The 15,294-nt window shown below is 38.9% G+C and overlaps 1 protein-coding gene across 1 annotated transcript; it reads left to right on the forward strand.

The window, feature by feature from the left end:
* The first annotated feature begins 333 nt into the window (after positions 1–333).
* Positions 334–15,068, forward strand: RSL24D1 (ribosomal L24 domain containing 1). The gene is made up of 6 exons (XM_008143164.3): positions 334–450; positions 4,121–4,234; positions 6,701–6,773; positions 10,893–10,956; positions 12,411–12,496; positions 14,151–15,068. Exons 1-6 carry the CDS (start codon positions 370–372, stop codon positions 14,234–14,236), a joined length of 504 nt encoding a protein of 167 aa, XP_008141386.1. The 5' UTR covers positions 334–369; the 3' UTR covers positions 14,237–15,068.
* Positions 15,069–15,294: the final 226 nt, after the last annotated feature.

Below are 15,294 nucleotides of genomic sequence, written 5' to 3' on the forward strand. Positions count from 1 at the left end.
AGGGACAACCCAGGGCGGGGAAAGACCTATGAGGCAAAGCGCAAACCGGGGACAGCGTAGGGTAGAGAAGAAAACTAGGCGCTGTGAGAAAGCGCGCTCGGTAGACAGCACACAGCCAGGTGTCGCTTTTCCCACCGGCGGCGGCGAGGCTGACGCGGCAGCCCTGCGCCTGCGCCCCCGGCAGTGTTTTTGCCGGCGCGGCCACGCGGGGGCGCCGTCAGGTCCGGATCGCTCTCCCGAGGCCCCGGCAGCCGGACGTTCGCCTCTTCCGGGTCGGGAACTTGGAAGAAGAACCACTTCCTGCGACGGCGCTACGTCACTTCCTTTCACGCTCGGCGTTTGGGTGGCGGGTCCCCACGCGCGTTCGACATGCGTATAGAAAAGTGTTACTTCTGTTCCGGGCCCATATACCCGGGCCACGGCATGATGTTCGTCCGCAACGACTGCAAGGTGAGGTGCCAGGGCCGCAGCGCACCGCTGCGCCCGCGGCGTTGGGCCGGGGTCCCCGCTTTCCCCCCGAGAGAGGGGGGCTTTGCATCAGCTCCGGCCTCGACCTCCCGCCTGCGGAGTTTCGCCTTGCGGGCGTCCGGAACGGAGCTGGTCACCAGGCCACCCTTGGGCGAGGTTGGCTGCTGCGAGGTTCCGGAGGAGCGGGGCGGTGTGGCCGCTCTACAGCTCAGTAAGCTTTGTTGGACGTGTGGCCAGTCAGGCGTCGTTGCTAATGTCCGCAGCAGAGAGGTGAAGAAGCCTTGGGACTGTCCAGAGTGTGTAGAGGTTGATGGAGATGTTTCATTCATTTAGGCTTAGTAGGCTTATGTATTATGCAGTTATTGGAGGTGAGTGTGTGTGTGTGTGTGTGTGTGTGGGGGGGGGGGGGTCGTATATATGAGAGGGCCCGGAAAGGAGATGACATTTATCCTGGATCTTGAACTGTGCATGAGCAAGTGTGGAGAGGGCATTCTAGGTGGAAGGAAAGTGAGCAGTTTGAGCAAAGGCTCAGGACGAAGCATCGTGGGTGGTAATAGAGGCTTGGGGTAGGGCTATAAATACAAATGTAAGAGTATTTGCAAAAAGGTTAATCTGTAAACATAAGGTAACACACATATCGATACACCGTAAGGGCTGGTTGTGAAAGACTTTGTGAACAATGCATGAATTGGGAGGTGATTTTGACATGTTAAGGAATTACAGTTCCTACTTCACTGCGTTATCTCTCTATTATAGCCGGAAGATACTGAGCTCATTAAATCAGGAGCAAGGGTTCTTCCTGAAAGTGAGAGACCAAATCTATGTTTGGGTACTTGAAAGAGCAATAAGAAGACGATAATAAACAAAAAGAGAATATAAAATGAATCATTGCCAGCTTGGAGTCAAATTCACTGTGGCTTTGTAGATGATCTGGTCGTCATGATTTTATGGTTTTTGACCAGCAGTGCTTGTCAGCTGGGTGTTGGCATTAGAACCACAGATGTGGGAGCAGCTATCTAGAGCTGGATGTTGATCTGACAGACACCTGGGAAGTTCAGGTCGGTGAGGTAGGTAGTCGTAGGGAAGGATAGGGAAGACCAGTGGAGCAGAACAAATCGATTGGAGAAGTTACAAGTAGTGGAGACGCTGAAGCACGAATGAAGGAAAAGTACAGGCACACCTTGGAGATATTGTAGATTCGGTTCCAGACCACCACGATGAAGTGAGTCATACTCTTTTGGTAAAAAAGCGCAACACCTGTGAAGTGCCATATAGTGAAGTGCAATAAAATGAGGCATGCCTGTGTCTCCTTTTATCTGTGTTGATGAATCCCAAATCTGTATCTCCTTAGCTCCAGTTCTGAATTTTCCACCTGACTGGGTAATCCTGTTTGTACCTCACAGTGAGCCCACTGAAGGAGCGTTCCTTACTACCTCAGATCATTTTGCTCTCTGAATTAATATCTCTCATCTGCTAGACAGCTTTGCTAGAAATGTAAGAGTCATCTTTGGATCTTTCACCTTTTGTATCTAGTTGTTAAGAGTGCTATTCATTCTGCCTTTGCAAAGGATAGTGAGTGGTGTCTTTGCTTTCTCTTTTCCTGCCCTGGTTCCAGGCTCGGCACCTGTCATTTTTCTAGCCCCCTAACTAGTCTTTCTGCCTTTATGCTCTTAGCTTTTGAGGCCATCTTTCACAGAGACTTCCCCTCTTACACTTCTTAGGTAGCTTCTTAAAGGTAGAATTAGTGATAATGCTCCATATTTTCACATAGTTTTAAACAGGAAAAATACATACACCCTACTGAGTGCTTAATAAATGTTGAATTGGTGGAATAAGAAAGGGTCAAAGGACTGAGGTGTGATTAGATGGATCATTTGTTTGCACGTTGAAGATAGGATGATGCTAGAGGACAAAATTAAAAGGGAGACTTGAGCCTTCGGAGCTTTGTCTCACACATAATCCACCCACCAAACAGGATTACCTTGTAGGTGAGATTTAATCACCTTATTGTGTTTTTCCATATTACTTTATACATGATTATTGTATATAGCTTTGTCCCATTTTTTATATCTTAGTCCAGTGGTCGCCAAACTGCGGCTCTCGAGCCACATGCGGCTCACGAGCTGCGGTTTGCCGCTCTGTTGACTAATGAGTTTGCCTACCACTGTCCTAGTCTGATCTCGATCTCTTATTTGCAAAGTGAGACTTTATCATACTTAGCTTGCTAGCCTAAGTTCTCAAGGTAGGGATTTATGTTTTAGTTATTCTTGTATCCCTATACCTAATATAACACCAGGCACATAGTAGATGCACCTTATTTGCCAATTGAATCCCCATCCCCTCTTCAGATGTTTCATTGTGCTTGTCAGATAATGTCTATATAGGTTTGGAGTTCAAATAGACTTCCCTATAACTTCCCATGGGCTCTTTCTGGAATTGAGGAGACCCAGGACAAGTTCAAATCCCTCATTAGATAGATCTCAGAAATGGGAATATGTCTAGGAGTTATCTAGTAAGTATTAGACATAGGAGGCTTTTACTTAAAAAGGTTATAATACTTTGGGCTGGAAATGCTCAAAGAAATTTTACTGATAGTGATTTCATAGTGAGTCACTCCAGGAGACTACAGTAGTTCTTATATTTTCTTGTTACTTGAAATTAATTCAAGAATGTAGACAAACTTTCACTCATGTCTCTCCAAAGAGGGCTCTCCAGGAGGAGCCTAGATTAGATTAACCTAGTATTGACCATTTCTAAGAAAAGTATGTCCTAGTGTGTATAATGACCTGCTTGAAGTTCCCCATAGAGGAAAGTATACATAAAATGAAAAGTATTTTGGCTTGTGACATATTCAAGTATTTTGCCTTATTTAAGTTTGAAATGTTTATACCTCATTTTGATTTATTTTTAAAACTGGGTCACATCTTCTCAGGTGTGATAATTTAACTAAAAAAAAATTACCTTTTCTCTTCCTATTTCTTTTGGTAACACACAAATTGTAATGTGTTTTAAGACATTACAAAGTAACAAAATAATGCATTTTAGACTTACACAATGAGTCCCAATAATCCATTTTAGGAGCACATTGAGGCATCCTTAAATTGTAAGCATTACTAAGGTGGAGAATTAAAGTAGTAATGAAGATTCTTCCAAGTAGATTTTAGAAAACAAATCTATAGCCAGTTTTAGTTGCTTTTTTGAAATTATTTTGTGTAAGGATGGAAAGAACCAAAGGAGATTTCGGGATGGTGGCTTGAAACTTTTACCCCGGCTGAGGTATATAGAAAGTGAATTTTGAGAATTATTGTGAAATGGGAAGTGATTTAAATAAATGACTTTCCTTAAAACTATTTCTGATTCAAGATCATTATAAGGTTTTTACTGTTATTTTATAAAAATGGTAGTTTTTAACCATATTTTCAGGGCCCTCAGCTTTTATTTATGATGATGCTTGATAGTAAAAAAATAGTTCAATTTCCATTTAACCTGCTATGTCCATATATTTCTTAATAGTATGGTAATTAGAAGCAATTGCGAGTGAGAAACATTGTCATTTCTCAGACTTTACAGTATATTTTATCTGGGAGGGGTAATACCCTATGATAGAAAAAACTTTAATATTGACTTCTCACTATTTTAACTTTTCTTGTAGGTGTTCAGGTTTTGTAAATCCAAGTGTCATAAAAACTTTAAAAAGAAGCGCAATCCTCGAAAGGTGAGGTGGACTAAAGCTTTCCGTAAAGCAGCTGGTAAAGAGCTCACAGTGGTGAGTATAGTTTTTACAGTTTAAAAATTTTTTTGCGAGGGGGGGGGTGGGGGGGTATGTGATTTAATTAAGTATAACAAAGCTTCCTACAACATGATTGATGAATGACTTTTTTGTATTTGGGTATAGTAAGAATTCTTACATGATCCTAAAATCCATAAATCTGTAGAATTCTGAAAAGGGAAAAAGAATTGTAATCCAGTTTGTGGAAGTGATTTTTCTTATTCTCAAAAAACTATTTTTAGCTCTTTCAAAGAAAAGGGTAAAGTTGGAAATTGCTGCTTAGGGATTTTGAGAGGAAGTTAAAAATTAATTAAAGGATTCTTGAACAGCAGTGAGGACTCAGATGAGATTTGTAATAGACTCACTTATCAGTATATACACTGAGTGGCCAGATTATTATGACCACCCCATCAGTACTTCGTTGGGCCACCTTTTGCCTTCAATACTGCGGCGATTCTTCTTGACATTGACTCCACGAGATGTTGAAAGGTGATGCGAGGAATCTGACACCATGCCTGATGAATAGCACTGTCCAGTTCTGTGAGATTTGATGGTTGTGGAACCAGCTGCCTGATGGCTCTTTTAACTTCGTCCCACAAATGCTCAATTGGATTGATATCTGGTGATTGTGGGGGCCACCTAAGCAAGGTAAAGTCTCCCTCATGTTCTTGAAAGCACTCCTGCACAATATGAGCACCGTGGCATGGCGCATTGTCTTGTTGGAAGAAGCCATCTCCATTGAGATACGCCATCAACATGATAGGATGAACTTGATCAGCAATGATACTTAGGTATGTTGTGCTATTCAGACGTTGTTCCACACGAATTAAAGGGCCCAAATCATGCCAGGAAAACATGCCCGAAACCATAACACTGCCCCCACCAGCTTAAAGGGTTGTACTCATGCATGTGGGGTGCATGCTTTCATGCTGTTTCTGCAAAATTCTCACTCTGCCATCTGCATGATGCAACTGGAAACGTGACTCATCGGGCTACATGACTTTTTTCCAGTGCTCGACTGTCCAATCCTTGTGTTCCTGTACGAATTGGAGACGTTTTATCTTGGTAACTGCAGACAGCAAAGGTGTTCGAACAGGCCTTCGGCTTCCATATCCCATACAATGCCGTGTACGACTACAAACGTCAGGTGGTCATAATAACCTGGCCACTCAGTGTAGATTTCCTTAGCAGGACTCTGTGTCTGAGAGCGGAGAAGTTAGTTCGTAGTATTGCTGTGAGGAGGAAATTTCGTGTGTGAGTCCCTGTCGTCATATTGCTGCTGTTCCTAAATTGGTCATAGGATCCGGGGAAGCTTGTCCACATTCAGCCCCTTCAAAGGGAGGAGCTGAACGCTGCTGCACAGGCTACCCTCGAGGGAGGAAGATCTAAACTGTCCCCTCCCTCCATGACTTCCTCTTCCCCCAAACCCACGGCTGTTTTCCCACCCCCCTACTCCTTAAGGGCAGTATCTTAAGAATTGCCTTGAAGCCCTTTGCTGGCTTCCTTAACAAAACCAGAGGTTTTCAATGAATGTAATGAGTAGTTTTTGACAAGATGCAAGGCCAAATTATAGTTACCTTTAGAAAAGTAATTTTCTGTATGGGCAAGAAGAAACAAGTACTTCAACTGTAGGTGGCAACTATATGAATGAAGAAAGGATAACGGTCCCAGTCACTTGCTGGTAACCTTGTCATTGTTGATGTTGTTGTGATCTAAATAAGAGTCATGTGTATTATAAATGAACTAGCCAGACACAGAGTTAGTGCTGTTCCATATTCCTGTTAGGTAGATTTGGAAATCAATAAATACCTGTAGTTTTTCCAAAATTGTTTTGCATGTTTTAAGATAAATAGGATTATTAACTGTCAAAATACCAACTACATTAAGAAGGGACCTGAAGAATTTCAGGGCAAAGCTTATGTCATGTAGAGTAGCATTATATTGCCTTGAAGATGTGTAGCTTCATGGCTTTATCCTTTAGCACAAAGGAGTATAGGTCTTCAAATATATAAGCATGATGGATATTTAGGTTGAACCACATGAAATTCTCAATGTTTGATTCTTTTGATCTATGAATAATGGTAATTTCATATGGTTCAGCCTAATACAAAGTTTTCTGACTGTGATCTCATCTAGGAATGGGAAGTTAGGGAAGCTTTTTCAATTTGTTTGATTCCATGAGTGCTAAATGCCTCTCCTGAGGAATCAAGTTTGAGCTCTTCCCTTCCCTCCCTTTGAGAATCACTTGGATATAGAGAAATGTTTTCAGTAGGGCTGTCTTGTACATCGTGGTGTGTAAAGGAGAAAAGGTTTAAAAACTCGTATTGTTGGGATCACCCTCGGGCGAATCTTAATGTGTGTCCATAATTTAATACATTCTGAATGCTTGTGAAAAGGAGAATAAATTTTAAGAAATGTTTCCTTCGTACCTCTGTAAAAACCAAATCTGTCCCCCTTTTACAGGATAATTCATTTGAATTTGAAAAACGCAGAAATGAACCTGTCAAATACCAGCGAGAGCTGTGGAATAAAACGAGTAAGTCACAAGGGAATGCCAGGAATTTTCATAAGCTACTCAAAATCCTTTCCCCAAGTGGCTGATGTGTCCATTATAAAAATAATGTAATTATTAAATTTGATAATATTTGAAGTGCTCACACACAAAACATCCAGAAATCTGAAGAAAAATAAAGAGAGAGAATATTTTGTTGGGTGAGTGTGGTATAGTTAAAATATACACAAAACCTAGCACACTTTATAAGTTGAGATGATTTGATTTAGAGATATAGTGTATTATGTAAAATTGAGTGATTTGGTAAAATTAAAAAGTTCAGCACTCATGGTGATAATTATAAATTTTCTATCAGAAAGTCTTAGGTAAAAATGAAGCTATAGCTAGTAATTTTACTGAATTTACTGAAATTTACTGAAATTAAAAGCAATATCTTGTTCTTGTAGTTTTTGTGTTTTTTTAAGTAGGCAGAGATGACAGAAAGCACACATGTAGTAAAATTGAGTTAAGATAGCTGTAGATTCCACTGTTTGTGTGTGTTTATGGCCCCTGCCCCTGCCTTTTCTTCCTGCCTTGATGTCTTTAGCCATTTCTTGTCTTGTGTTGAGGGTGATGTAGTTTGTTAACTAGTAGTCCCTAAAGCTTAGCATTCTCTAAACTTTTTTAGTTTGTAATGGATCACAGACAGGGCATCCCTTTCAACACCTTTTTCTCAACCAGTCAGTCACAAGAATTCAGGAGAGGAATTGAAATATGGGCATTTGTGGTGGTATTTGTCACCCTCTAAAGCTTTACCTTCCTGAACTGTGTGGAGGAATCAGAGTCCAGTTTTAGAATTGCCTGTTGCACATAGCACTAATTCTGCTTGGTATCTTCTTTTTTCTTCCTTTTAAAAAATTTTTTTAAAGTTTTAAAAATTTTGTAATTGGAGGAAGAATTTTTCTGGAAAGCAGTTGATTTTATTTGGTTTATTTGGCTTAGAAATAACACTGTTTAAAACTCAGATTTCTAAAGAGATCAATAACTTCATAGGATTCTTTTTTATTTGATATAATTGCCATATAACACTACATTGGTTTCAGCTGTACAACATAATGATTTGATATTTGTATATGTGGAGAAATGATCACAGTAAGTCTAGTTAACATCCGTCACCTCACATAGTTACACATTTTTCATAGGATTCTTAAATTGATTCCAAAAGGCAGTCCTGTCAAGGTCATTATTGGAGGATCATAAAGCATTTCTGGACCCCATGGAGCTATATTTCATTTTGGACTTTGTTTTCTCTTTTGTTACTCCTTGACGATAGTAGCTGCATATCACCCTGACGTATTTTATAACTACTGTTACTTAGTGGTTATTCAGCTTGATGTTGAAACTGAGATGCATATCTTATTTTAGTGGTATGTGGATATTCAGTTACTATGACCCTCCATGCTGGTTTTGTGTTATTTACATTGATCGCTATAAATAATGTGCTCTGAGACTCATATACTTGAACAGTTAGCGCTGATGCGAGCATGTGAAGATGAACAGGGTGCACACAGTCCCTGCCCCCTCGGTGCATTTTGCCGAGTTCTCCTATTTCAGTGCTTCTGTTAGGTGGCAATTGGTTCCCCTGTCATCACAGTCTCATGCCCTTGCCCCACTCGTTTATACTTCTGCAAGTTCTGTAAGAAGCGGTGCTCTATTGAGTATTTTTTTCCTACACAGATTCTGATGTCCTTTTGTATTGGGATCTTAAAAATAGACTTTCCAAAGAACTCCTGGTTAGACTGTATGAGTCTTTTGGAACTTAAAACTATTTCCTGCTGGCTTACACAATAATAGCTGTTAGTAGAGTTCCAGAAAAAAAACTTATAAAAGATTTCTTGATTCCCCACACTCCCTATTTCAATATCATCTTGTCTGTAAACTAGGCAATTGACAGTTTTACATTTATTGCTTATATTATCAAATTGTGTGAAGATGTGCACTGAGCAATCTTTGTTAAGAAGCGGATATCTACAGAAACAGCAGTAGGAGAACTTTGAAAGCAGTAATAGTAGGAAGAATAGGAAGAATAATTTGTATTTTATCCATGTCTCTGTATTGCAGATAAATTTTTAATACTTATTAGATGCTTATGTTTAAAAGTTTTTGGTCTTCTGGAATATCCAGAAATGCAGTATCTTATTCTTGGAAACGATTTACCTGCCACTTGTGTTATTTCCCTTCTGAGTAACTTCAAAGTATGAAAATGCTTCTGAGTAGTAGAACTTGCCTGTATCATTTTTTGCTGTGAAAGGCAAAGAAAGAAGGAAAAACGTTACATATCAAGCATACAGTGTAGGGCAAAAGTAGGTTTACAGTTGTGAGTACGTGAAACACAGTTTATTCTTTTATTATTTATTAATTATTGTATTATTTTCCATACAAACAACTATAAACCTATTTTTTGCCGCATCTTGTATTATTCTAAGCCACAGCATGTGCAGATTTAGAGTTGACATTGTCTTAGAGTTATTCATATAAACATCATCTTAATGCCAGAGGCACCATGGGGATCTTATTAAAATGCACATTCTGATACAGTTTGGGTGGGACCTAAGATTTTGCATTTCTAACAAACTCCCAGGTGATGCCAATGTTGCTGGAATAAAAGTTTTTGTTTGACATAATTTCAGACTAAACAGAGGTAGCAGTAGTAGAATCCTCTGATACCTTTATCCAGATTCCCTGAATGTTAAATTTACCTTTTCTTCTCTCTCTCTCTCTCCCTTTCCTTCCTTCTATACTTTTTTTTCTGAACTTTTAAGTTGCCTACATACGCTCCTCTGTCCCTAAATAGCTTGATAAGTATTTCCGAAAAATAGAACATTCTCTCATAAAGCCACAGTCTAATTATTAGAATCAAGAAATTAACATTGATAGAGTAGTATCATTTAATCTTAGACCTGTTTAGATTTTTCTAATTGTCCCAATATCTTTTATTGCAAAAGTTGCTAGAATAGTACATGTCCTGTCTGTTTTAGTCTCATTCAGTTTGGAACAGTTCCTGAGTTTATTTTCATATTTCACGAAATTGACCGTTTTGAAGAATATAGGCCAGGTATTTGGTTTAAAGTAATGGGAAGTTCTTGTCATTGTTCTGTCAGGAGACACCTGCTGTTCATTAGTCCTATTACTAGCAGTGCTAACTTTGATCTTTGGCTAAAGGGGTGTCTTCCAGGTTCCCACACTGTAAAGTTTGTGTTTTGCCCTTTGTAACTAATAACTCTATTGTGGGGGGATCCTTTAAGACTGTGAATATCTTGCTATACTTCTCTCTACAGACGATACTTTAAGAAGCTAGATTGGGAGTATGTTGTCCATTATGGTAGCTACTAGCCACTGGGTCTGCTAAGCACTTGAAATGTGGCTAGTCTGCATTGAGATGTGCTGTAAATACAAAATACATGTGGTTTTTGAACTTAGTATGAAAGCAAGCAGAAAATGTCTCTAATAATTTTTTATACTGATTGCATGTTGAAATGACAATATTCTAGATATGTTGGGTGAAACAAAATATATCATTAAATTTAATGTTGACCTGTTTCTTTTTAATGTGTCTGCTAGAAATTTAAAATTACATATGTGGTGTATCTTACATTGGACAGTGCTGATATAGATACTAGAGCGTAGTTGGGCTCAGCTTCTGTACACATTTTCCAAAACAGTTGGATTTTAGTGGTTGACTGGTTCATTTTACCAGTATTCGTAATGTGCTGATTATCTCCCAGGTACTTGAAGGAAAACTGGTCTTTGTGACCGGGAAGGTGCTGTCTTTCATTTATGGAGATGACAAGCTGAGAATGGTATTAGTTGCTATTAATCTGAGTTCTCTGTAGAATAAAATTTGAAAAGCATTAGACTGCTTTACTATAGAAGGACAATTTAGTAGCAAAAGCTTTTGTAAAACAAAACTTAGAGAAATGATACTTGTAAAAAATAGCTAACAGTGATGTCAGCAAAGGGTACCTCAGCTGTTTTAGTAGGGTTTTTTAAAAAATGAGTTTTTCATTTAATCAATTTCTAAATCAGAATAAAGAATAAAAAAGTTATTGTTAAATTCTTGCTTGAATGTGAATAATTTGCTAACTCTTATTAATTTTTTTGTAGTTGATGCAATGAAGAGAGTTGAAGAGATCAAACAGAAACGTCAAGCTAAATTTATAATGAACAGGTATGAATATATGTATAGAGTAACTCTTGGAAAAATAATTGCTAGTAGACATTTAGAGGCATGTTTTTTTTTCCACATAACTTTAGATTTACAAAAACTGGTAAGAATAGTATAAATAACTCTTGCATATTCTATTAGCATTTTTTCACATTTACTTTAATCCTTGTCTCTATGGCAGGCTGTCATAGAAAAGAAGTATGCACCAACAGCTTTTTATTTATTTATTTATTTATTTTAATTTTTAAATTTCTTTATTGATTAAGGTGTCACTTATTTGTCCTCATCCCCCCATTCCCATCCCCACCCCTCCCCACGGATGCCCCCACCCCCCTGTTGTCCCCAACCACCGGCTAGGCTCGTATGCATGCACACAAGTCCCCTGGTTGATCTCTCCCCCCTATCCCCACCCTCCCCTCCCCTCCCTCTGAGGCCCGACAGTCCGATCGATGCCTCCTTGTTTCTGGGTCTGTTCTTGTTCATCAGTCTATGTTGTTCATCATTTCCCCTAGATGAGTGAGATCATGTGTCACTAGAGATATACTTATAAGAACTGAATGTGAGACGAGCAATAATAGTTATGCTGACAGGCAAATGGATCAGTCTGTAGTAAGTTTCTTTCTGGACCAACAGTTCTTTTGAGACCCGATTTCAATGTCCACCAGTTCCATATGTGTACATATCGGCACTGACTTTTCAGCTCTGGATGGTGGACAAATGGTGGTAATGCAGGTCCGACTCCCTCTGGTTTGGTCTCACCCGGGCCCAGGGGCGCGGCTTCACCCGGACTCAGGGGCGCGCAGCCTCACCTGGACCTGGGACCCATCATCACCCGGGCCCCGGGGCGCATGGCCTCACCCAGACCCAGGTGTGCGTGGCCTCACCCGGGCCCGGGATCCAGCCTCACCCGGACCCAGGGGTGCGTGGCCTCTCCTGGACCCAGGGGCGCGGCACCAACAGCTTTTTAGCTTTAAAAGATAGTTAAAGCATTACAGAGAAGGGGCCAAAATGTTTGGGAACAAGTCTGTTAGTTTTTTGTTGAATGTCTTATGAGTTTGTGCTCTTGTAATTACTGAATGATTTAAAAAATTAGGTAACAAGACTGCTCTCTATTTGAGGAGAGATGATCGAGGCTCTAGAAGATTTGCACTACATGTATATAATAGACATTGATCTCTGAAATTTATTTTCTTCCTTCAATCTCATTCCTTCATTCACTCCACAAATATATATTGAGTCCTCATTTTATTTCCTATTAGGTACTAGGTATACACTGAATGAACAAGTTTGTAGTGTAGGAGAATCTTATTTAAGCTAATTTGTAACTAGAAAATAATTGAGTTCCAATTCCTCATCTATATGGCTTATTTAATTAGTAAATTTTATTTTTAAAAATTACAGATTAATGTCTAAAGTTTTAGTAACTGAAATCTTGGCGTTAAATGTTGCTACCCTAGGTTGAAGAAAAATAAAGAACTACAGAAAGCTCAGGACATCAAAGAAGTTAAGCAAAACATCCATCTCATCCGGGCACCTTTTGCATGTAAGTAAAGCATTGTGTAGGAATTCTCTGCTTTAAGTAGAGAGATGAAAAAAATCTAGATTTTTGTGGCCTATGTAATTTGGTATCAATTAGCTCTTTAAGATTGAGTATTTTTTCATGTAAATGTTATCTCAGAACATTTGTGATATGACTTTGTTAAATAGTTATAAGTTATTCAGTCTATTTCCCAGTTTAAGTCAATTTTTTTACATGTGTTTTTTTTTTCTCCTTCATAAAATCTTTTCTGTAAGTTATCCAAGTTAATCAAAATGAGTTGAGTAACAATTTCATAGACAGTTTTGCCTCATACCTGTTTTTATTAAAGGACAGTGTTCTATGTTAGTGGTTCTCAGACTGGTCAGTATGGGAATTACTTGGGGAACTTAGCATAAATACAGAGGCTCTGGCCCTTTGATTCTGGGCCTCTGTTCTTTAAGTAGTTCTCCAGGCAATTCTGATAATGTAAGTTTTGAGAACTACAGTTTTGTATTAAAACCTCTTTGTGTTTATGTAACTTATTAGAGGCTTGGTGCACAGATTCGTGCACCAGTGGGGTCCCTCAATCTGGCCTGCGCCCTCTCACAATCTGGGACCCCACCGGTGCACGATCAGGGCCGGGCAGGGACCACTGAAGGGCTCCAGGGCCTGTCAGGCCCGTCTTGCCCAGTCCTGATCAGCCAGAACCCCAGCAGCAAACTAACCTACTGGTCGGAGTGTCTGCCCCCTGGTGGTTAGTGCGTGTCACAGCAACTGGTCGAACAGTCAAATGAACGGTGGGACACTTAGCATATTAGGCTTACTCAGCTGTCACCAAGTACTTTGGTGAGATTTAGGTAAAGCCTTGATTTCTGAATGATTCCATGCCTAAAGCTTATTAGGGAAGGTCAAATTCTGTAAGCACATGTTTAGTAGATTCGTGTTAAAGTTGTACCTTGGTTGTGTTTGTACCAAATTTTATTAAAACAAAATAGAATCCTGGAGCATTTGTTTCACATATAGATGTTGCAAACTGACACCTAAAAAACAACAGGAATGAAACATTGTTATCTAAGTTTTTAAATAACCCTCTGAGGTTGGTAGTACAGTGTTTAGAGCAGGGACCGTGGATCCATGAGGGCCAGGGTTCAAATTCCATCGCTTTAACTTACTGGACTTACCAACTGAGTGCTCTTGGGCAAGTTCACCTGTCTCTGTGCCTCAGCTTTTCTCTTCTTTAAAATGTGCCCTGGCCGGGTTGCTAAGTTGTTTAGTGTTGTCCTGATACGTCAAGATTGTGGGCTAGATCCCTGGTCAGGGCACATACAAGAATCAACCAATGAATGCATACGTAAGTGAAACTACAGATCGGTGTGTCTCTATAACTCTCTCCCTCCTTCCTTCTCTCTCTCTCTGAAACCCCTCCTCCCCCTCAAATCAGTAACTAAAATGAAATAAAATGTAAGTTGTTATGAAGGTGAAATGAGCAAATGTAAGTAGAATGCTTTCTTAATGGGTGGTATATTATAAGATCTGTACAAGTTTATTTACTATTCTTAAATATCTTAGAAATTGCCAATGTTATTTTAAAACATCCAGGATCCTTTATAAAGTGTTGATGAGTTCTATAAGGTCACATTGAGTTGATAAAATTTTTAATTTTTCTTTTTTTTTTAAGGCAAAGGAAAGCAGTTGGAAGACAAAATGGTACAGAAACTACAAGAGGATGTGGCCATGGAAGTTGTTTCTGACAATCCTGTTTAACTGTTTCTATGAGCACATTGGAAATGTCCTTTAGAGGCTTAGGTGCTCTAAGTTATTGATTTATTTTTTACATACGGTGACTCAGATGAAAAGGGGATTAAAAATACATCTCTTCTACATTACTACCTGCAAAACATCTGGTAATATGGATGCTAGATTGCATCTCAATGTTAAATCTTCAGTGATAGATGTACTTATGTAAATTATAAAAATTTTATAAATACAAAGTGAATTGTGGACATAAAATGGTGGTGCCACTTGGATAATGGCACCAGGCAGCATTTATGTAGTAACTGATGACAAACATTCATGGCTAGTGATATATAAAATAAAATGTTCTTTGCAGTAAAAATCTTCCCTTTATTAACTTTATAGAAGGAGGGATATGACAAGGAACTAACAATCTGTATGATAATTAGCCTCAAGTACTCATATCTTTTATTTTGATTTCAGTATTTCATGTTTTGGTTTATTAACATATTAGAAGAACATAATGGCCTCATGTGGAAGCCTAATTCTGTTGGATTTTTTTGACCTGGTTTGCCTGTTTGGAAAGGCAGTTGTGGATGTTGGGGTGAGTGCTGAATAGTCGTTTCTGAAATGGCACTCTGCTCTCCAATTTCACTTTTGAGAAAATTCTAACTTGAGATTCCTGGTAGAATAGGCTTTATTTTTTTCACTCAATAATGATTTAGAAGCAGGGGTATCCAGAGCCTCTTAAAAATTTTTGTGAGCTTTTCTTTTAATAAGCTAATTGTTTTCGGGAAAATTGAATTTATGGGTAGAATGTCTACACATTATTTGCACATAAAATAATTTTTTTAGTAATTGATTATGTATTTATTATTTAAACATACTAAACGAAGGTAAAGTATCAATTACTTGGAAGAAAACAACTTCACCCACATATGCTACTGAGGTAGGATATATGTTTAAAAAATATATATTTAATACTTCATGTTTCTGTACTTTTACATTATTTACAAGTTAAGTATGTTAATAGTGTTAGGAACTCATTTTTACATTATTTTTTAGGACAGAATTTAGAATAAACGAGA

This window comes from Eptesicus fuscus, chromosome 5 (assembly GCF_027574615.1).
Source record: "Eptesicus fuscus isolate TK198812 chromosome 5, DD_ASM_mEF_20220401, whole genome shotgun sequence".
Classification (NCBI taxonomy): Eukaryota; Metazoa; Chordata; class Mammalia; order Chiroptera; family Vespertilionidae; genus Eptesicus; species Eptesicus fuscus.

Excerpts from the sequence above, each read along its gene's own strand:
- RSL24D1 (XM_008143164.3), top strand. The coding sequence starts at position 370 with ATGCGTATAGAAAAGTGTTACTTCTGTTCCGGGCCCATATACCCGGGC. Across the intron at positions 451-4,120 it reads TCGTCCGCAACGACTGCAAG|GTGTTCAGGTTTTGTAAATC; the intron begins GTGAGGTGCCAG and ends CTTTTCTTGTAG. Across the intron at positions 6,774-10,892 it reads AGAGCTGTGGAATAAAACGA|TTGATGCAATGAAGAGAGTT; the intron begins GTAAGTCACAAG and ends ATTTTTTTGTAG.